General features: G+C 43.2%; 2 protein-coding genes across 11 annotated transcripts in view; both read left to right on the forward strand.

The window, feature by feature from the left end:
* SLC4A7 (solute carrier family 4 member 7) overlaps positions 1–5,961 on the forward strand; it is a 71,047-nt gene extending 65,086 nt beyond the window's left edge. For all 7 annotated transcript variants that reach the window (XM_035128762.3, XM_035128768.3, XM_035128764.3 and 4 more), the window contains one exon: positions 763–5,961. In XM_035128762.3, the coding sequence (XP_034984653.2) occupies positions 763–844 (82 nt within the window). In that variant the 3' untranslated portion in view covers positions 845–5,961. The remainder of the gene's footprint in view (positions 1–762) is intronic.
* Positions 5,962–8,496: 2,535 nt separating this feature from the next.
* The window catches only part of NEK10 (NIMA related kinase 10), a 107,491-nt gene continuing 93,960 nt past the window's right edge, over positions 8,497–22,027 (forward strand). For 2 of the 4 annotated variants that reach the window (XM_035130104.3, XM_035130103.3), the window contains exons 1-5: positions 8,608–8,823; positions 10,280–10,380; positions 10,710–10,770; positions 12,044–12,177; positions 12,805–12,903. In XM_035130104.3, coding sequence (XP_034985995.2) covers positions 10,319–10,380; positions 10,710–10,770; positions 12,044–12,177; positions 12,805–12,903 — 356 coding nt within the window. In that variant the 5' untranslated portion in view covers positions 8,608–8,823; positions 10,280–10,318. Of the gene's footprint in view, positions 8,824–10,279; positions 10,381–10,709; positions 10,771–12,043; positions 12,178–12,804; positions 12,904–22,027 lie in introns of all 4 variants that reach the window. The other 2 variants (XM_060280658.2, XM_088653933.1) reach the window with 2 other exon arrangements.

The following is a 22,027-nucleotide window of genomic DNA, read 5'->3' on the forward strand; positions in this document are numbered from 1 at the left end:
AAGAAAAAATAATGGATTAGCATAAGGCTCTTGATTAAACTGGAGTTGGTTTTTTGGATAATGGACAGAAGATGACATTACGGCTGGTTTCAGATGTAACATGAAACCATGGTTTGTGCTAACCATAGTTAAGAACCCACTTCATAGTCTGAGCTTCTTGACATATGCCTGGCTAACTATAGGTCTGAGATGATTGTCTGCTCAGAACTCAGCTTCATGTTTCCATGGTGAAGCAGCCTCTTGCGCTGGCACAATGGCCCTGTGATTTGTCAATGTCCTGTGAATTCACATATAATAGGAACTTAGAATTATTAGGCAGGTTCAGGTTCAGGCTGCTTCTGAATCCAGACTAAATGCATGTTGCCTAGTCTGTCACTGACCTTACATGGCAGTCCTACATGTCTACCTGAAAATAAGCACCATCGTATTAACTGGATATAGAACTGCAGCCTTAAAGTCAAATAATAGTGGTGGTTTATTGCAATTATATGGAATACACATGCATCTATAGGAAGAAAAGCTGAAAATGGCTTAAATGTTTAGCGAAAAACAGCACTCAAGCCATAAACCCTAAGAGAATAATCTTGAATCCATGTTAAATTTTTCTGATGTGCTTGAAATGTGTTAACTTAAGTGTGTGTATGTGCATGTTCATAATAAAAAATTATATGTGATACATGAAATACAGGTGCTATTTGATAAAATTTGAGTGTGTTATATATATTCTTTGGCTCATCTAACCTTGTGAATTGTTCTTAACAGCTCTGAAAAAGAAGAGTGTGTGAAAATAGACATGGAAAATACTCCTGAAACAAAGTATGTAGATGCTGAAACCTCATTATAGAAGTGAACAAGGGTATATATTATTTTATAGGATATACTGTAAAAGGGTGACTTCACCTCTTCTTTCAAGTACTGAAATTCGAGAGATATGGATACTGTATGCACAGCAACAAGACTTTCAGACAAGATAGAAGTGATGTCCACTCTGGAAATATTTATTTTTAGTGGAATGTTTTTCATTTTTTTAAATAGGAAAATTAAAAATTCTTTTTAGTTATCAGTACATGCATTGCATGTCAAATCATCTTTAATTGTGAAGTATTGGTTGCATTGTTTATAACTTTCTAGTATGTAGTAGTTTTTATAATTTATTGCAGTACATGTCAAATTTTCAGGCAATTACTGTTTGGGTGTTTGCAAAATGTTCTAAATGTCAGTCTCCCTAGGAAAAAAACCCCCAATGCCCTTTCATAAATGACTTTATTTTCAGCCCATTCTCACTTCATGTTGCTGTTTTATGAGGATTTAAATGGTTATCTGTGAGAATGATTTATTAGTCCTAAATTAGTATAACACTAAACACAGTGTTGTTGCCTTTCCCATGTTCCCATAAGTCATGGATACCACAGTACCTATTCATAGTGCATATTTTGTATACAGATTATTTTGCCTCCATTGAAATTAATGAGGCATTATTTATACAGGGTCTGCAGATTTGAATACACATGTAGGCTCCAAATTAAGGTTCCTGATTTAAAATGTAAGCTTAACAGACTTCAATTATCCAATGAGTTTGTTTCCTTTTCCTGCATGTGCATAATATTAATTGATCTCTGAAAATACATTCAGAGTGGTGAGAGCAGGGGATTCCTGATTCAGAAGAGGGTTTGCACTGGAATCTTGCTTTTAAACAAAGGGCTTTCGAACAGCCCCACACAGACTCAGAGCAGCCAACATGTAGGGTGGAGGGAGTGTGCCTCACAGAGGATGGAAGACAGAGCAAGTTAGCAATCACAGAGCCAATCCTGACTCAATCAATAGAACTCAGTATCTCAATGCTATTACTTGGAAGGCTTGGATCCAGACATTTATGTGAGGGGAAAAAACACTTCCACTTGTGAAAGGCAACCCAGCTGAATTTATTCCATTTCCTCATCCAGCTGCTGCCCCCATACCCCATTCTACATTCTAGAGAGTCTACTGGCCCTTAGGAGATGCTTTGGGCAACCACAGGGCCTAGAGCAGGGGGAAGGAGCTAGGAGAGCCTGTTGCATGAACAGAGTTCTGCTTGAGTGTTTCAAGATCCACTCAATATGTTTGGAACTGCAGCTTGCTTATAAAATATTAGGCCATGCACAGAAGTAAGTTGCATTGACGTCAATTGGTGCTTAATTTTTAAGGCAGTGAATCAGGGTCCAAAGCTGTGCATGCAGAGCTTCTGCAATGTGGAGGATGTGCAAATGAAATTATACCCTGTATCAAGGAAAGATCTTGTATTTGCTGGATCTTCATGGTACCTATCTGAAAATCCCACACATATGAAGAAGGCCCCTAAACTGGAGCCACTGTGTTTAGCATCAAGGTGTGAGGATTGTGCAATACATTAATCTCTATGCATTTGAAGGAATATAACAACTTTATTTAAGTTCAAATTAAAAGGCAAATTAAACATGCAAGGTCTTCAATTTTAAAAGCATATTGCTTTATTATCTCCTCTTACTGAAGTCAGTTGTATAAATTGCTAGCCACACCGGAACAGGGATGCGGGGGACTGACCCCGCCTGTCATGGTTGGACTCCAATTCCCATCATCTGCAGCAAATATGGCCAGTAGTCAGGGATGATGGAAGTTGTAAATAAATCATCTGGAGGTCCCATCCCTGCACCAGAATATTAATGCTCATTTCTTTCTGTGGCAGAATCAAGCACTTTTGTATATCTGTCCTGATGAAATGCACAGGACTTAAGGCTTGAACTGCAGCTGTATAGTATCTGTTTGCCAGCATGGACTTCATTCATCTTGCCCACAGTAACCAATTCTTCTAAAAGTGAAATGGCAGCAACTGGTGAAGCCATTCATTGGTAGGAATCACCACAGTGGAACGATCAAATAGGTCTTTAAAGACCACTATTGGAAGTGGTGGATGATGTAAACATAAAACGTATAGTTACTGACTGGTTAGGAGCTTCAAGTCCATATGGACCTCTCATGCTAGCAGAGATTCTTAGTGGAGTCCATCATCACTACTACCTCCCAAAAGTTTCCCATTAAGAATGTGCTTTCTTTTCCCTCCTTGATTGCCTGGCAGCATGCAATTCCTGTTAGCAAACTGCCTCACCACTTGTTACTGAAGAATGCTGTTCATATGAAAACTTAAGATCCTCAAACCTTGCAAAGAAGTCTAGTTGTTGACATTGCTCACAATTGTAATAGAAGCCACATAACTTATTTTCGGTCAATAATGAATATTTGCACCTCTCTTTGTGCTTTCTGTCAAAAGAAGAATTTGCGCATGTCTCCCACAGAACTTTTCACTGGGGATATGGCAAGAAGTGCATGTTGGATCTTGAAAGTAACTTGGTGCACCCAGTGGAACATTTTACTTTTCTGAAGAGCAAATTCATGTACCATGCAGTTGACTGCTTTTGAAAAAGCTGTTTTCAGGGCAGAACCAGAGGAGTGAATAAGTCCCACAGTAGAAAAGCAAATTGTGGGGCTTAGCAAAAGCAACTGTGCTTAGTGACCTGAAACAAATGAGAGCAAGTAATGGGAACAGAAACCTATGGAATTGACACTTAAGATTTACTTGAACAGTGGCATTTCCTTTTATTTTATTTTATTTTTAAATGCTGCTAAATGTATTCACAGTTCAAAGAAAAAGTTAACCCTATTAAATCAACATGTAGGGATAAGGGTCATGTCAGTAAACAGAAGAGCTGATGCCTCAGCACCATCAGATTAGCTTATCTTTGCTATTGGTAAGAGTATAGCTATAATGTTCATTCCTGGATGTTCACGTAGCTTGTGCCTTAGCCTTCAGAAAATATGCACTTTTTCTTTATTTGAAAATCATGACCACCTGTCACTTACCCCATCTCTTTCACAAAAGGTGTGTTCAACATCTTCAACAATCACGTTTGAAAACAAATGTGTTCTATTTGGTACAGTAAAAAAAACAACAACAATCATGCCTGTAGCTTTCAGAGTTATTCACACTCGTCTTCCATTACTGAAAAATTACTGTGGGTAGTAATTTGCAAAGATCCAAACAGATTGTCTTGAATTTTAACCCTTTGTTTTCTAAGCCTATAATTCCATAATGCTGAACAGTTCGTATCAACTTTTCAGTGCCAAAGGGTTAATAATTTTGGTAACTTAAGCAAAGATCTGAAAACTACTTAGAATCACAATATTTATTTTAATTATGTAAAAATATTATACAGTGCCAGGCATAACCATGACTTGCAATGTAGTTTACATTGATTGTTTCGATGTTGTTTGTTAATGTTATCTTACACATCTGATAGCATATTAAATCCTGATGACATGCTGAGAATTCCAGTGGTAAAATCTAGGTTATTTACTGCTTATTATACTGTATAAACGTTCTTTCCTTCTCCATAATTAAAAAAAAGGATAGTATTAAAGTAAGACAGTGAAGGACAGAACTTTTACTGTACCTAGATATAAATGTTGCCTTAAAAGGTGTAAATGAGTAAACTTTACTGTGCACTGATTCACCTTAGGGTGGAACCTAATTTAAAGCCAGTATATTTCCATTAAACCAGTAGACTAAATAGTTGAGCACTTTTTTAGATACCTTGGTTGCCTCCTGGGGAGCAAATTAGTTTACTGTGTAAAAGGCTGCAGAGCCACCCCAGGAAATGTGCTTATTCTGGTTTTTTGTTTAACTTTTTTTAAAAAAAACTTTTACAGGAAAGATGTCTGCATTTTAATACTGGCATCTTCTGTAAAGAACATTAGTGTCACAATAGAATCTAAACAACCCGGTGTTTTTAGTTTGTGTATGAACTTGTAAAACTCTGTTCTAGATATGCACAAACAACTCATTATGCTTAGTTTGCAGTGTTCCATGCTGCAAACCGTGTTTAAGGCAGGTTATTCCAGATTATCAAGATAATCAACAAAAATGTGCAAGATAGTGTACAAAGCATGTCAGTCATTTAGCATCCAACAGAACATTTCTCTCCCCCCCCCCTTCAAACACATTTATCTCTATGTACAGTAGTCTTGTAAAATGTGCCCATTGTAAAAGTAAGTTCCAAGTGTAAAAAATGTCACGGATAGATGAAATGCAAAACCAAAATGCACTGGTATGCATTGTTTAAAGGGGTTATGTATTATACATATGTTTTATACATTGTGTTTGAAGTTACCAGTTCAGAGTTTGTAGATCATTAGCACAACATTTTGAATGTATTTTGCTTTTGCTTTTCTTAAGTTTGGTCAGTAATTTAATGGTTTTTTAGAATGATTGATTATAGGTGCCATCCATTACCTAATACAGTACAAATGTTGTGAAGAACCATTTATTTTAGTGAATGTACAGGCACATAGTTGTATGTCAATATATACTTGTATTCTGAATACAAAATAATTGTCTTGTGGTTTTACTACTTGCAGTTTTTTATTTTAAATCTTTTTAGTAAATTTGTCAATTATAGGAAAATGGTTGCAATTGGTGTGAAAATAAAGTTTTTCATATTTAGTACATATTGTCACTATTTGGCAGTCTTGGAGTAACTTATTTAATGCCAGGTTTTTATAATGCAATTTATTAGTCAGGAGATAAATTCCTTTGTAACATTTCCCATTTGTTATTGATGCTTTGTTGTGTAAGTGTGTCTTCCAGTGTTCAGAGCTGAACAAAAACATTTTCTTTGATTTGCAGTGTGATTCCACACTTTATTCCAGTTTTTATGACAGTTTTCTAATTGCATATAACATTTCCTTTTATAATAAAATCCAAAGCAAGTTAACACTGTTCCAAATGTAGAAACAATATTTTATTAATTTATATAATGCCTACAAAAAAATTCTCCAACATGTACTGTGAAAAATCCAGCCTTTATAATTTGTTTAATGAATGTTGCGAAAACTATTTTTTGTAATGTTTCAAAAAGTTGACAAAAAGCAATAAAATGCCACTGAATTTAACGTTTTGGGTTAATCTTTAATAACTGTTGTTTAGTTCTGCAGGGTTAATGTTACTGATATAATACATGAAAGCTCTCTGGTGCTCTAATTTTTATCTAGCTAGTCTAGTTTAGAGTGAAGTTCTTGCCATGTGTTTAAGAACTGCACAACCAGCCAGTAAGAGCTGTGAGTCTACAAAACGATGCTACAAATTGTACCACTGTATAATGCTGCAATAGGTATCTTTTGGATCGACGTTGTGTTATATTATTAGACGGTCAAAATCCTATCACTGTGGTAGGCAGGGGTTGTAGTGAATTGAAGACCAATACAGTTCAAGGATCCCAAGAGTAGAGTTTTTGCTATTTCTCATAGGAATGAATGGCAGCTATTGTAGGCTTGAGGTAGGTTAATCTTTTCCCAGTGTTGACAGTTTTGTGAGCGATGGGGCAAGTTATGCTCTTCCCCTGCAATAATGGTTTTAGTTCTATCCTGTTTACTGTCATAAAACTCAGAGGAAGCAACTGAGAACTTGAGTTTTGTTTCTTAGTGACACTAGAAAGCAGATTTACGTTTACTGGTACGTAACCGAAAAAGACATTTACTGGAATGGTATTTCACAAGGTATGCTGAAATGTACACTCCTATATTGCACACCTGATTCTTCCTCCCATGTTAGCAAAAGCAAGAAAAGTCAGGAGGGGGGAAATACATATTTTCTGTTTTCTTGCCCTGTGTCTATTGGATCAAGGTAAGTGGGAAGAAGCAGCTTCCTTCCTACATCTGCCCTGCAAATACTCAGATTTTAAAGAACTGTATGGGACAAGATGATGCTGTTCTTCCCTTCTATCTTGCCCTGAATTCCAGCAGATCCATTGCCTTATTTGTAACTGGCACCCAGATAATTTTGTTGGCATACAAAAGTATGCCAGCATTTGAGGGTGAAGCCATAGCAGTATGCACGGATTCTTCCTATTAAGAGGAGACAAGGTTAGTACAGTAATTGGGCTTTGCAGAATGCTAAAAAGGAAACAGGAAAACATTACATTTTAAAAAGAGAAATTAATAAAAACTACAATGTAAAGGGTCAGAAAGAGATGCTTGATCAGAGTTGAGCAGTGGTCTAGAGATTCGCAATATAACTGGATAAATATTAGATATTGCAGCTTTATCCATATTGTATGTTTTTGCTCTTTCTGTGGTAAGATTTGGTTCTGTTCAGTCTTGCCAATTCTATTCTGGCTGTAGGTTATACTCTATTGAAATTGAGCAAGAGAAACAGAGCCAGCCCAATACAATTGGCACCTGAGATGTATCACAAAATAGTGCACCAAGGAATAAGAGGTGAGTGAAGATCTACATCAGGAACAAGGATGAGAGGAGATCAGCAGCATTACCTATTTGCCAAGAGGCCGCTGTAGAGGTGGCACTGGCCACCAAGGAGCACATTGCAGTAGCAGGCAGTACATTCTGCGGTGGGCAGATCTGCCCCTGTGGTATTTGCTGCCTGAGACATACATCACCTTGCCTCATGGGTGGACTGGCCCTGAAGAGAAGTCTTTTGGCTATGTTGCTTTGGAGCTGTCCTGTGCTTCTATAGAAACATACGGTACGTTAAATTCATTTACTTGGAGCCCCTCTTATTCCGAAAAGGCTCCCCAGGTGCCTTCAACTTCAAAATAAAATAAAAAGGGGAGTCCCATTTAAAATGCACGACACAAAAGGAGAAAATGCCTCCAACCGCAACAAGGCAACATCATGGGATCTGTTGGGGAGTGGTATGAAGTGCCATAGAATAGAATTCTAATGTAGAGTTGGAAGGGATCCTGGGGGTCATCTAGTGTAATCCCCTGCAATGCAGGAATCTCATCTGCATAGTTGCACATCTTGTTTAGACAGAATAGCTAACTGGAACACATACCATATTTAAAGTATAATATTTGGAAGCTGGTCATTCAGAAGGTGAAGTTTCCCACATGTATTCCAAAGCATAATCTTTACAGCTCCTCAATATGTTTGAGAGCTAATCACAGGCCACTTAACTTGGTTGTTTCAACGATTTGGAGCAAATAAAATTTCAGTATAGATGTACCATGTATGAGTATCGTCGCTGCTGTTTTCTATAAATTCATTTTCCTCTCTTCCAAATCAGTACATCTAATTTGCTACATAAGTTAGGTTAGAAAACAGCCCTATTTTTTTTACTGCGGTCCTTAATTATAATTAAAAATATTATCTAAAGACCTCTTGGAGAGGACTGGATGTGAAGCAGCAGTCTGTACATGCTCAATAAAAATTCGTAATGGAATTAGACACTCCGACTCTGGATTGGGTCTTGTCTTCCAAACAAAACCACAAGCGACGTGGCGCCAGCCTCCTGTTTCTCTCCACCTTTTGGGTGAATACGGTAATCTTTCCCCCTTCTGCCCGCTTCCGGGTACTTGCAGAGGTAGGGCCGCCATTAGCCAATCAGAAAAAGGCCGCTCGGTGACGTCACCGCGCCTACTGAGAATTTAGCGCGAGAGTCGTTTCTTTCCACTACGGGACTGGGAGCCCCGAGCGGCTTCTCCCGTTCCTATGGCAACAGCAGCAGCGGCGTTATCCGTCTCCCCTGGAGCGCCGCCGCCTTCACAACGGCTCGCCATTGGTCGAAAGAATCGATCGTTTAGCAGGAGGCGCGCTTTCATTGGCTGGTGCGTTTGTCAGTTGGCTCGTCCAGCCGGGGGGGGGGGGTTGGTCTTTTTTGGCTCGGATTCAAAAATAGCAATGCTGTAATAATAATAAGAATCCTAAAAAATAATACACGGAGAGGTGCGTTGGATCTGCATACTGGGGAGGGGCAGAGAGATCGGGAATCCAGGGCGTCGCCCCTCCCTGTGCGAAGTGAGTAGAGTGAGGAGGGGGATGATTGGGAGGAACGAAGGACGCAGCGTTTTGTGGAGTTTCCCATCCCATAATTTATGATTGGATGGGAATTCCCAGCGGCCCCCGGAGAGCAGGCGGGGGAGAGCCGCTAGGATCTCTTTTCGGTGCCAGATTTAGCTTTGGAACATACGCAGTGCGTGGTTTGTTCTGTCTCATATTTAGCTTGAAACACTATTGTTATTATTATTATTTGTGCCTTTTATTGAAAAAAAGGTGCTAGTACACACCATAAAGTTGTTACAGTAAGTGCCACACTTCTAACATTTTAACATTCAGCGGCCCTGAGGCCGGTTTTGACTGGGGAGGGCGGGGTATACATTATTATTATTATTATTATTATTATTATTATTATTATTATTACTTTGAGGGAGGAGTGCCAGTACTGTGTACTCTTGAGTACCCCCAGAAAAAGCACATATTTTTAAATTTGTACATCATAGTATCTTATATATGTCAGTACATTTATCAAGGCTTTTGAGGAACAGGTGTCAGCACTTCCTTGATCTTTTTTTTTTTTTAAAGAGAACTTTTTATCATTTTGGAATGTACAAACAAACATGGAAACGAGTCAGCATAGAATAGGTGGTTGCTAACAGGCCATTCATCTTTTAGTTCCTGCTTCCCCAGCTGTTGAAATGGAATCCAAAGAAATTAGACTTTGTGCATATTTTGACCATGATCTTGAAAGCTCCATTCCACTCAACTTTGCGATTAAGTTCTTGAACATCAGTTCACTTTCTCCTTGACATGCACATGCTGTGTGACAAACCATATTTGAAAGTGAGAAGTATCTCAAAAGCGATTTGAGATATGGCATGTGGATTTGTGGTTAAAAACAACAAAGGTGAAGAATCCCACTTCGTAAGCAGCAGCTTTTAAGAGAAGCTAAAACAGCTCTTTCATACCCTCCAAGTGTCCCTCTTTTCCAGGGACAGTCCCAGATTTACAGAAGCCATCCCGGTTTCTGATTTGATCCTGGAATATCCTGCTTTTCTTTAGGACGTCCCTATTTTCATTAGAGAAATGTTGGAGGTTATGGAGTTATGCGACCCACGAGCCAAGGAGACACAATCTTTAGAAGTCATCTGAAGGCAGCCCTGAATAGGGGTTTTTAAAAAAATGTTTAATGTTTTATTATGTTTTTATATATGTTGGAAGCTGCCCAGAGTGCCGGGGGCAACCCAGTTAGATGGGTGGGGTATTAATAATATTAATGGAATAGGATGTCCCTATTTTCATTGGAGAAATGTAGAAGGGTATGCTCTTTTGATTTATTTAATCTCTGGACCTATTATGTATTCTCTGTTTTCTTTCCTGTAGATATCTCTTTCTCCAGTTACTCAGGTTATCTACTGGTATTGCCCTTCACTTGTCAAGTGAAAAAGCAACATTTTTACATTTGTTTTCTCTTCAGAGGCATGATGTGTTAATCCTGATGCCTTGATGTTATACAATGCCTGATCAACACAAGAAGGTGAAGACCACAGACAAGGCAACTGATACCAAACCTCAAGGGTACTGTGCTTTTCGCTAAATGTCAGCAGTGACTCTCTGGAATCTGCACCAGCTGCCAGACAGAATAGTTTAATCTGAATCGCTCTGTGTACATGGTGACTGTTACTCTGGTCACCAAGACCTTTTCACTTTGGCAGAAACAATTGGTGGTTAAGAAGCCTATACAATTTGTGGGTGTGTAGAGCAGACTGCGGAGGCAATACTGTGGAATGCTTGATACAATGCTGTAGAAATATAAACGTCAATATTATTTCATTTAGATTACTTCCTCATGAAATAAGGTAGTGTAATGTGTTGTTAATAAGCATCTGATTTATGTTTTCTCCTAGGGATTACTCAGACCTTAAAAGGCTTCTGGCACTACTAAATGTCCAGTCAAGCAAACAACAGGTATTTTTCATTAGCCATTTTGTAACGGCAGGCTGTAATTATTAATTTATTCATTATTATTGAAATTCATTTGATTTTGAAAAGACTCAAAATTTAATATTCAGATATTCAAAATTAATTTTTGAACAGTAGCTTTCAAGCTGTGTGTAAACATGAGGGCGGGGGATCCTTTTTAGGAATGCATGGAGTTAAAAAGGAGGATTCCATTGCATCTGGGTTTTCTTTTGTTTCTTCCCAAGGAACTCTGGGAATTGTAGCTCTGAGAGGGCAATAGGGAGTTCCTAATCCTTCTTAGCACCCTTAATGAACTACATTTCCCAGGATTCTGGGGAGCGGGGGAGGAAGCCATGAATGTTTAAAGTGGTATGATACTGCTTTAAATGTATGGTGTAGATGGGGCTTATGTGTTGAGGTCGGTCAGGCATCCCCAAACTGCGGCCCTCCAGATGTTTTGGCCTACAACTCCCATGATCCCTAGCTAACAGGACCAGTGGTCGGGGAAGATGGGAATTGTAGTCCAAAACATCTGGAGGTAGAGCATGCCAATAGTAAAAGTACTTCTTTAAGAAACTGCCTGTGCCCTTTAAATAAATCTTTTCTCTCTGGTACCCTGTTATGGAGAGATGTCATCAGCAAGTCCTCTCAGCCCTCACCATTGGCCATGCTTGCTGGGGTGGAGGGGAGATGGAGTCTAAGAGAGGGCCACATCCCTGCTCTATACATAAACAACTTATTCTCAGGAGGCTGTGCTCTGATTCCCTGCTCTTAATAAGCTCACTTTGTTCTCTGTCTACTTCTGCAGAGCAGGTGATTTCTATTCCAGGAAGGCTATTTGAGGAGAGAGCTCTCTCCTCGGTTTTTGGTCCAGGTTTTTAAAATTTCCCTGAAAAGTATAGACACAAGCTTCCTGCATCTTAGAGAGCATTCAAGAAGACTAAGCAGCCATTGCTGCTCAGAACTTTCTGCCTTGTGTGCACCCAACTGCCATTTTGAGAATGCTTGCTATGTTTTCATTCCTTTTTCTTCTGAATACTCCAGCTGCATCTTTTCACCATCTGTGTGCACAGCTATGGAGAAGAGACAGCCAAGCTTTCCAGGGCGCCTTGAAATCTGCTGTATATATTGGATTATTATTTTTTAAAAATTATCTCTTTGTTGTCTGAATTCAAAGGTTAAATTGCCCAAGGTCCCAGTAACAATCACATATTTTCCTCTGACCCAGCTAAACACTTTATATCATTTGTCTTATAGTAAATCTCCTTTGCATTTGCAGCTGCCAGCCCTTAACTTTGAAAGTTCTAATAATAGCATGACCAAGTCTGAGCAATACTCCAGCAACCCTTGTGGAGAGAGATGTAGAGGTCAATGGCAAGAATCAACTGAAGCTGTTGAACTGGAACACTTTAGGTACTGTGCAGAAAAGAAAACCAATGTTTATTGCATTTGTCTGGATCCAATTCAAATCCTTTTATGCTATATATGTATAAAATCTTTACTATTGAGTATGCTCTAGTGATCGGCGGTTCAAATCCCTGCAATGGAGTGAGCTCCCGTTGTTCGGTCCCAGCTCCTGCCAACCTAGCAGTTCGAAAGCACGTCAAAGTGCAAGTAGATAAATAGGTACCGCTCCAGCGGGAAGGTAAACAGCGTTTCCGTGCGCTGCTCTGGTTCGCCAGAAGCAGCTTTGTCATGCTGGCCACATGAGCCGGAAACTGTCTGCAGACAAATGCCGGCTCCCTCGGCCTATAGAGCGAGATGAGCGCCGCAACCCCAGAGTCGGACATGACTGGACCTGATGGTCAGGGGCCCCTTTACCTTAGGGACTTGCCCTATTATTTCCCCTGGGTGCTGAGTCCAAGCAGGAGCAAGAATCCAGTTTGGAGTACATTGATTGTAACCTTTGTGGTCATTTTCATTAAGTCACTGTAGTCAAAAATGCGTTTCCTGCACAGACAACAATCTCTTGGCATCCCATCACTGCGAGCAAAAGCATTTGTGCCTTGTGCAATGCCCATTTGCCTTTTCTCCCCTTAGTATGAATTACAAGAACGAGAGGAAATTTAGTCAACATCCACAGCACAAGCTGTTTCAAGACATCTTTACAGCTTTGGTAAAGAACCGGCTGATTTGCAGGTAAGAAACATCAACTATGTCTTTACCTTTGGAATAAGTATCAAAGCACCCAGCGGGATCAGAAAGGCACCTCTTTGTGTGGTTGGGTTTCCCTTTGGAACAGGGACTGCCACTCTCCCAAAACATTAGACTTCCCCGGTGGTAGTTGACCTTAACACTGCAAGTCTATTGACTTTCATTAAAAGAAATAGCATTAGTTTGGGGGTGTTCCAGTTAAAAGGTGGCATCTTGAAATTCTACAATCAGTCTAAAAATCAGGAGGAAAAAGGTGGACTAGATACACAGTTCTGCTATCTTTCTAAGTTGTAGCCTTTTGAAATACTTCTAACACGGCTTTCACTAAAATCTGAATTGCTGTTTTGATGATGGCTTATTTCCTATTCTGGGACTTTTCATCCCAGCTACGTCAAGAACTGTAAGATCGCCAGCACAGTACAGTTCTAACATTGTCTATTCAGAAGTAAGTCCCACTGAATTCATTTACTCACAGGCAGATGGGTATATAGTTGCTGCCTACGGCTGCTCTCCTAACCCTGTTTACTTGAAAATAAGTCCCATGGAATCCAGTTAGGACATGGTTAGGATTTCACTGCAAGTTGTTACTGTTTGTAGATATTTGATAGCAGGACTTCATTTTTACAGTAAGAGTGGATATTTTCATACCAGTGCATTTCTTTGTTTGACTGCAGCCGTGTGGCAAACTGCAAAATATTGTAATAATCAGATATTTGTTTTCTGAAAGAGAACAGTATAGTTAACAATAAAAAATGTATCAGTTAGCTGCTTATTCAGTGCAGGGAAACTAACACATGGCAGTTATTCTATGACATCTTCTGTTATTTTCTTAAGTCACATTGCATATTTTATTGATATCCCTGTATCGTTTTGAGGGTGGTATTATGAGTATGGTTGCCCAAGAGGACGTGGATGATGTTGACCAAGCTGCTGTATTAATAGCTCTGTGATGCCAGTAACATAAAAAGATTTGCCAGATTTGCCTGTTTAATAATATGTAGCTGCTGTTGCTTAGAACTCTTGGCACTATACCCAGATCAGTGTCTATGGTACAAGAAAGGGAAGGTGGTCTTATGTGAAGATACATCTGTAGGGTTGTCATATTCCCAAACATCTCCACCCAAAATAAGTTTTTGGGCTGTTTGGGGAATTTAAAAGCATTTTTAAGATTGCCCTACTGAAATATACTCGGAGTCGAGAGTGAATTTCATGCTCTTTATTCAGCTCATATTCATCAAGGAGAAGAAGAGAAGACGAATGGCTCTTTTCCCAAAACCATCTGCTTATATACATTATTTACACAATGGGCCTTGCGTGATTGGCTACTTCAGGGCTACACCTGTGGGCCAATTATATTGTGGATTGACTTCTGCCTGCAGCCTGATTGGCTGCTCCTACAGGCCAATCAGGTAGCAGATTCACTTCTGCCAGCCGCCTGATTGGCTGCTCCAGCAGGCCAATCAGGTTGCGGATTCACTTCCACCTGGAGTTGGATTGGGTAGCTCCCGCTGATTCTGAATCCTATTGTTCTAGGATTCAGCTCAGTACATAACACCCCTCCCCTCTAAGTTCCAGTCCTGCCCGGGAAGTTGCATTCGTAGTCCCCAAGGTCTGCTGGCCGCCTCCGTGTGCGTTGTGGCCTGGGGTGTTCCTTGGTCAGGGGTTCTGGTTCTGGCTCGTGTTCCGAGGCTGCTGGCTGTGCCGGGGCTGTCTGGTCTGGCGCCACTGAACCACTAGGTTGTGACTCTGGTTCCGGTGTCCTTCCAGCCTCGGGGCGCCCCTCTGTGCCTACTGCTTCTGCTTCCCCTGCCCACCCCTCTCGCTCTACAGGCCTCACTGCCCTGCTGTCCCCTTGGGACCCCTCTGTCCCGCTCTCCTCCCGGGTTCCTCCTGGGAATCGTCGCCGTAGCTGGTCGCAGTGGCGGCGCCAACATTGCCCCCCTTCCGTTAGTACCTCGTACGACACGGGACCGGTCACCTTGGTGACTGTGGCGGGTACCCATGCTGGGCCTGCCCCAAAATTCTTTGCATACACTGGGTCCTGGGCCACAAATGTCCGGGGGTTCCTGCCTTTCCCCACCACTACCTCATCCTGAGCTCTGTCGGGGTGAAGTCGGTCCAGTCTAGTTGCAAGGCGCCGGCCCATGAGTAGTTCAGCTGGGCTCCGGCCCGTCGTTGTGCTTGGGGTGCTGTGCTGTGCTAGAAGAAATGCGGCAAGGCGGTATTCCCAGTCCCCTTGTGTTATGCGGCGGAGGCTGTCCTTGGTGGTCCGCACCATGCGCTCCGCTTGGCCATTGGTGGCAGGGTGGAATGGTGCTGAGCGGATGTGGCGGATGGCGTTCTGCGCTGTGAAGGTCTGGAACTCCTCTGACGTGAATGCGGTTCCATTGTCCGAGACGAGGGTGTCAGGGAGCCCGTGGGTTGCAAACAGCTTACGTAGTACCCGGATAGCTGCCGCCGTAGAAGTGGACGGTACCAGTGCGACCTCCAGCCATTTGGTGTAGGAATCCACCACTATGAAGAATGTTTTTCCCTGGAAGGGGCCAGCGAAGTCCACGTGCAAGCGTGACCATGGATGTCGGGCGGACTCCCAGGGCTGGACTGGGGCCCTTGGGGGATCCGGGCGGGATTCTTGGCAGGTCTGGCAGTGTTGGACCCAGGCCTCTATCTCTCTGTCAATCCCCGGCCACCACACATAACTCCTGGCAAGGGCCTTCATCCTCACTACCCCTGGGTGTGTCTCGTGTAGGGCTGTGAGGACCCTTTTGCGGAGGGGCTGGGGAACAACAACCCTGCTTCCCCATAACAGGCACCCCTTGTGGGCCGACAGTTCATGTTTGCGGTTTGTGTAGCCAGCGAATTCTGGCCCGGGGCTGCTGCTGGGCCATCCTCGCCACACCCAGTCCAGGACCCGGGAGATGACCCTATCTTTTGTGGAATGGTGCGCAACTTCTTGTGCCTGAATGGGTCGGTCGGGAAGCAGCTCCAGGGTCATAACCTCTTGCGCAGGCGCTGGGTCGGGGCCTGTTTCTGGTAGTGGTAGCCTGCTGAGTGCGTCTGCGTGGCCCATCGCCTTCCCAGGGCGGTGGATTAGTGCATACTGGTAGCCGGCAAGGAAAATTGACCACCTGAGGACACGTGGAGACAACACTTGGGGGGTCTGCTTCTCGGGGGCAAACAGGCCAAGCAACGGCTTGTGGTCAGTCACTATGGTAAAGGGCCGCCCGTACAAGAAATCATGGAATTTTTTTACGCCCTTCACGATTGCCAGACCCTCCTTGTCAATCTGTGAGTAGTTTCGTTCGGCTGCAGCAAGCGTCTGGGAGAAGTATGCCACCGGCACCTCTCTTCCATCCGGGAGTTGGTGTCCCAGGACAGCGCCGATGCCATAGGGAGAGGCGTCGCATGCCAGCACCACTGGCAGCCTCTCGTCGAAGTGTGCCAAGACCGAGTTCGAGACGAGCAAGTCCTTGACTGCCTGGAATGCGGCCCTTTGTCGCTGGCCCCACACCCAAGGGGCCCTTTTATCTAGGAGTCTGTGTAGTGGCTCCGCTACCGCTGCCTTATGGGGAAGGAAGGCATGGTAAAAGTTCAATAGTCCCAAGAATGACTGAAGTTCGGGCTTGCTCTTGGGCGCTGGGGCCTCACAAATGGCCCGTACCTTGTCACCGGTTGGATGGACCCCTTCTGCGTCCACCTTAAATCCCAGAAAGTCCACCTGCGGCACTCCCAGTAAACACTTTTCCCGCTTCACCTTGAGGCCCGCCGTCTGGAAACGGTGCAGGACGGAGCGGAGGCGGTCCTCAAATTCCTCTGGTGTGGGCCCGGCGATCAGTACATCATCGAAGAAGGGGGTGACGCCAGGAATCCCTTTAAGGAGAGAGTCCATTAGATTCTGGAATATGCCTGGTGCCACGCTAACGCCAAATTGCAGCCGCTTTACTCTGAATGCCCCTCTGTGCGTCACAATCGTCTGAGCCTCTGCTGTGGCTTCGTCCACAGGCAACTGTTGATACGCTTGGGCCAAGTCCAGTTTGCCAAAGATTTTTGACCCAGCCAGGGTGGCGAGGACATGGCTGACCACTGGCACTGGGTATGCATGGGCCGTGAGAGCCTTGTTTATGGTGCATTTGTAGTCTGCACAGATGCGGACCGAACCGTTAGGCTTGACGGGTGTGACAATTGGAGTTTCCCAGGGGGCGTTGGGCACCGGCTCCAGCACTCCTTGCTCCACGAGCCGGTCCAATTCCTCGTCTATGCGGGGTTTCAGGGCGAACGGGACCCGGCGGGCCTTGTGCCTGATGGGTCGTACAGCGGGGTCTAGCTGTAGGGCAATGGGGGGTCCTGTATATCGTCCCAATGCTCCATCGAAAACCCCTGGAAACTCTTTGCATATGGCGTCCACGTCCACTTGTAAGCTAGTACGGTTCACCCCGGTAACGGCTAGCCCCAGAGGTCCAAACCATGCCAGTCCCAGTAAGCTAACGTAGGGGCCCTTAACTACCAGCAAGTCCAATTGTTGCTTTCGCCCTCGATATTGCACCCTGAAGGTCCCCACCCCCATTGTAGGGACCTTACGTTTCTGGAAGTCCCGGAGGGTGAATGGGGCCGGCCTTAGTTTGGGACCCCCATTAGGGCACAGTTCCCTTAATGTTCGGGCCGAGATTATGGATAGAGTTGAACCCGTGTCCAGCTCCATGCGGCATGGGGCTCCCTCTATCTGTACCTCTATATAAATTTTCTCTGTGCTGGGATGGGGCAACTGGAATACCTGGTAGTCCGTGATCTCCGTCGAGTTGCCTTGGTGCATGGTGCCGTGTGACCTGGGGCTCCTGGGTCGGTCATCTGATGCTTGTCGACGGGTGAGTCGAGCCCGACACACCCGGGCGATGTGTCCCAATTTTCTGCACTGCCTGCACTCTGCGTTGCGGAAACGACAGGTCCTCCTCTCGTGGTTCTCCCCGCAGCTTGCACAGTTCCCTCCTTCTCGTCGAGGCTGCTGTGGTGTGTGTGCTGCTTGAGTGCGCCGCTGTACTCGGTGTACTTCCTCCCTGTCAGATTCGGATTCGTCGGTGAGGTCTTCGTGGTAGACCCTCGGTTGGGATGGCGGGGCCGGTCGTGCCTCTTGCGTTGACCTCTCGGCGGCTTCGGTTGCCAGGGCTTCCTCCAGAGCAATCTGGAACGTGAGGTCTTTTTTGGCGTAGAGGCGTCGTTGCAACATCTCGTCCCTCAGGCCACCGACGAGGCGGTCACGAAGCATGTTCTCCAACTCTGAGAAGTTGCATAACCGGGCGGCTTGGCGGAGGGAGGTCACAAACCCAGTTATGGTTTCCCCCGGGGCTTGCCGCTTTGCGTAGAAGGCATTTCGGCAAGCTACCACCGAGGGCTGTGGTGAAAAGTGCTCCTTCAGCCGTTCCATTATTGTTTTGTAAGAGACGGTAGCGACATCTCTAGGTGCAAGGAGAGCCCGGGCGATTTCAAACGTCTCCTCTCCACAGACGCTGAAGAATGTCGCCCTCTTCATGGCATCGTTGGAGACTTCTTTCGCTTGCAGGAGGAAGTTGAAACGGGCGGCGTACCCTTCCCAGTCTCCTGATGCTGGTTTGAATGGCAAGAAGCTGCTGTCAGTTGCCATTCTGGGTTCCTTGGGTCCTGGAGCTGAAGCCTGGATGCACGGTGCAATGCAGCGGTGCAGCAGGTGGCGGTGCTGCGGTGCAGTGCGTGGTGGCGGTCAGCTCATCAGGATCCCACCTTCGTCGCCAGTGAAATATACTCGGAGTCGAGAGTGAATTTCATGCTCTTTATTCAGCTCATATTCATCAAGGAGAAGAAGAGAAGACGAATGGCTCTTTTCCCAAAACCATCTGCTTATATACATTATTTACACAATGGGCCTTGCGTGATTGGCTACTTCAGGGCTACACCTGTGGGCCAATTATATTGTGGATTGACTTCTGCCTGCAGCCTGATTGGCTGCTCCTACAGGCCAATCAGGTAGCAGATTCACTTCTGCCAGCCGCCTGATTGGCTGCTCCAGCAGGCCAATCAGGTTGCGGATTCACTTCCACCTGGAGTTGGATTGGGTAGCTCCCGCTGATTCTGAATCCTATTGTTCTAGGATTCAGCTCAGTACATAACACCTACTTTGCCATGCGTCTGGGTTTTGCCGGATATTTTGGGCTTCAGCAAAATCCATTTGGGGAGCCTGATTCCTGGATGTGTCCAGGAAAACTCGGACGTATGGCAGCCCTACACACCAGTAGCTGGAGTCTTGCTTGATTGTCCAGGTATCCTTTGCCTAATTTGTATATGTATATTAACTGGATCCAGAGAACAGTCTTGGCCTGTCTCTCCTTCACCCTCCCTGCCTGCATCGCCCTGGTTTTGAAGTTGGAGTAATGTTTTTATTTTATGTTTTTTTATTTAAATAGTTATAAACCATGCTTCCATAGAAAAAATATAACAAGGTGGTGTGCAATGCAAAAACCTGACAGCACAACATTGAGCTCAGTAAAAATGTCAATAGCATATCAGCCAAAAATAGAAAGCTTGCAAGAGATTGCCTGAACAGTGCCGTTTGTCAAAGATGTCTAAAAGAAAGCAAGGATGACTCTCCCTGGACTTCTATTGGCAATGAGTTCATCATGGCCTTCTCCATGAAAGGCTTAGACCCTTCTGAAGACCAGCTGACTCTCAGCAGCAGTGGGGACCACCAAGAATGCTTCATAAGTAGATCTTGGTGATCAAGGTAGGGCATAAGTAATCAGAAAAGATCCTTAAGATACTGTTTAGAACAGGCATCCCCAAACTGCGGCCCTCCAGATGTTTTGGCCTACAACTCCCATGATCCCTAGCTAACAGGACCAGTGGTCAGAGAAGATGGGAATTGTAGTCCAAAACATATGGAGGGCCAAAGTTTGGGGGTGCCTGGTTTAGAACTTTGTGAATTAACAGCAGAACTTTGAATCTGGCTGGGTAGCATGTGGTCAGCCATATGCTCACCCTGCTGTTGATTATTCTGGAGGAAATATTTTGCTTCATGGGCCCATCCATTAAGGTTCTTTCAATATTCCTCCAGATGATCTGGCATTTCTGGTTTCCTTTTGTGTATGCTTCATTTAAAATATATTTGAGGAAAATGCAAGCACTTTGTTTTTGAAATTGAGACGGGCCCCAGAGACAAATCTTTCAACTTCTACTCCGGAGAAATCTTCAGAGATTTCCTTTTTTTCCACTCAACTGAACTTACGCATCCAAAATGCCATCTTGTGAAAGCCAATGCATTCTGCTTCAAAGAAATGCCCTTGAAATTTAAGGTGTGAAGAACTTTTATCACTAACTACAGTATACAAAACAACTCTATAAGACATGCCTCCCTAGTGTGTGATTAACCCCATGTCAGTCTGAGATACACAGTATTTTTCCTATAGATTCATACTGTACAGGTTACAGAAATGATGTAGCTTTAATTTTTTTAAAAAATATTGAATTGAATACAAATGCATTAAAACTTACATTTATACTTCCTTAAGACTGATTTCATTGGTTTGTCTGTAACTCAGTGGAAATTGGTGTTCTTGGGAAAGTCCAGAAATAAACGATAAATTGCAAGAACTCAGGCCAAAAGAAGATGGATTTCAAAAAAATCTTCACAAGGTTTTATTGATGTGATGCGGAGTTTAAATGGGAATCAATCCCAATGTTGAAGGCAAATAAAGATAATTTCCAGTAAAAATCAGGACAAGGCCCTGTTTCGACTATTCTTTGTCAGCTGGAATATGGAGAAAGTTAAAATGAATCTTAGAATAATTCTCCTTGTAATGAAAATTCATTCAACTCTCTAAACATAAAGTTTTATCATATATAAAGGACAGAGACTATATTTAAATAAACATAACTGGTATATCTGTGAGTGACTGACCTTACATCAAACTTACATTCTGTTTTCTAAATAAGGGGTTAAATTGCTTATAATGTACAAAGAAAGCTTGTCTGTGCTTTAAATAATAAATCCTCTTAAAAAAATAATAATCCTTATTTCAGGAATACATGTAATTTTCTAAAGTTATATTACTTATAATAAACAGAGGTAGCTTACCAAAGATTCACAGGTCAAAGTGTACCAAGTATGTTTGCCTTGCTACCTCAAATTGTTTGCAGCACTTAAATGATAGAGGAAATGAGGTTATAACAAAATTAAAGAGACAGTATTACATCTATGCGTACTGAAAAGTGTTAAAACAATTTAAAGGCATAGGGTCATAGTTAAGTTAAATGTTGTTTCAAAATGCAAAGTTGATTATAGAAATGGTGTGAAGTCTAGACTGTTGTTCAAGCCCCATGGATGTAATGTGTTGAAGAGATGGATAAATTTGGATTCCTGTTGGAGAAGGAGTCTGTCATTGTTCATTCGCTGAAAGCGGGTTTGCGGCAATGTCCAAATTACAAAGAATGAGAAGTCATTCCAGCTGATGAAGAATAGTCGAAACAGGGCCTTGTCCTGATTTTTACTGGAATTTATCTTTATTTGCCTTCAACATTGGGATTGATTCCCATTTAAACTCCGCATCACATCAATAAAACCTTGTGAAGATTTTTTTGAAATCCATCTTCTTTTGGCCTGAGTTCTTGCAATTTATCATTTATTTCTTGTCTGTAACTCAGTCATACTCCGAGTAAACCCATTGAAATCAACGAAGCGGAATAACTTAGGTGCATTGATTTCAAGGGGCCTTTTTTGAGAATGGCTTAGCTGGATACAACTTTATCAAATACAGTGGTACCTCTGGATGCATACTTGATCCGTTCCGGGGTTTGTTCTCACCCTGAAAAGTACGTATCTGGAGCGGCGCTTATGTGCATGCGCGAAGCGCGCAGAACGCTTTTGAGAATGCTTCTGTGCATGCGCGCGGGGTGGAACCCGGAAGTAAAGACTTCTGGGTCCGCTGTGTACTTAAGCTGAAAATACGCAACCCGCAGCAAATGTAACCAGAGGTATGACAAAGTTCATTCCACCCAGTCAAAACACTCAGGTAGTTTTCAAAGCAGGGCCAAGACTGAGTATGGCTGGGGAAAGGGCCTGGCGAGACGCCAAAGGGCCTGATAGAGA

The sequence above is a fragment of the Zootoca vivipara genome, chromosome 11, assembly GCF_965207765.1.
Source record: "Zootoca vivipara chromosome 11, rZooViv2.hap1.1, whole genome shotgun sequence".
Lineage (NCBI taxonomy): Eukaryota > Metazoa > Chordata > Lepidosauria > Squamata > Lacertidae > Zootoca > Zootoca vivipara.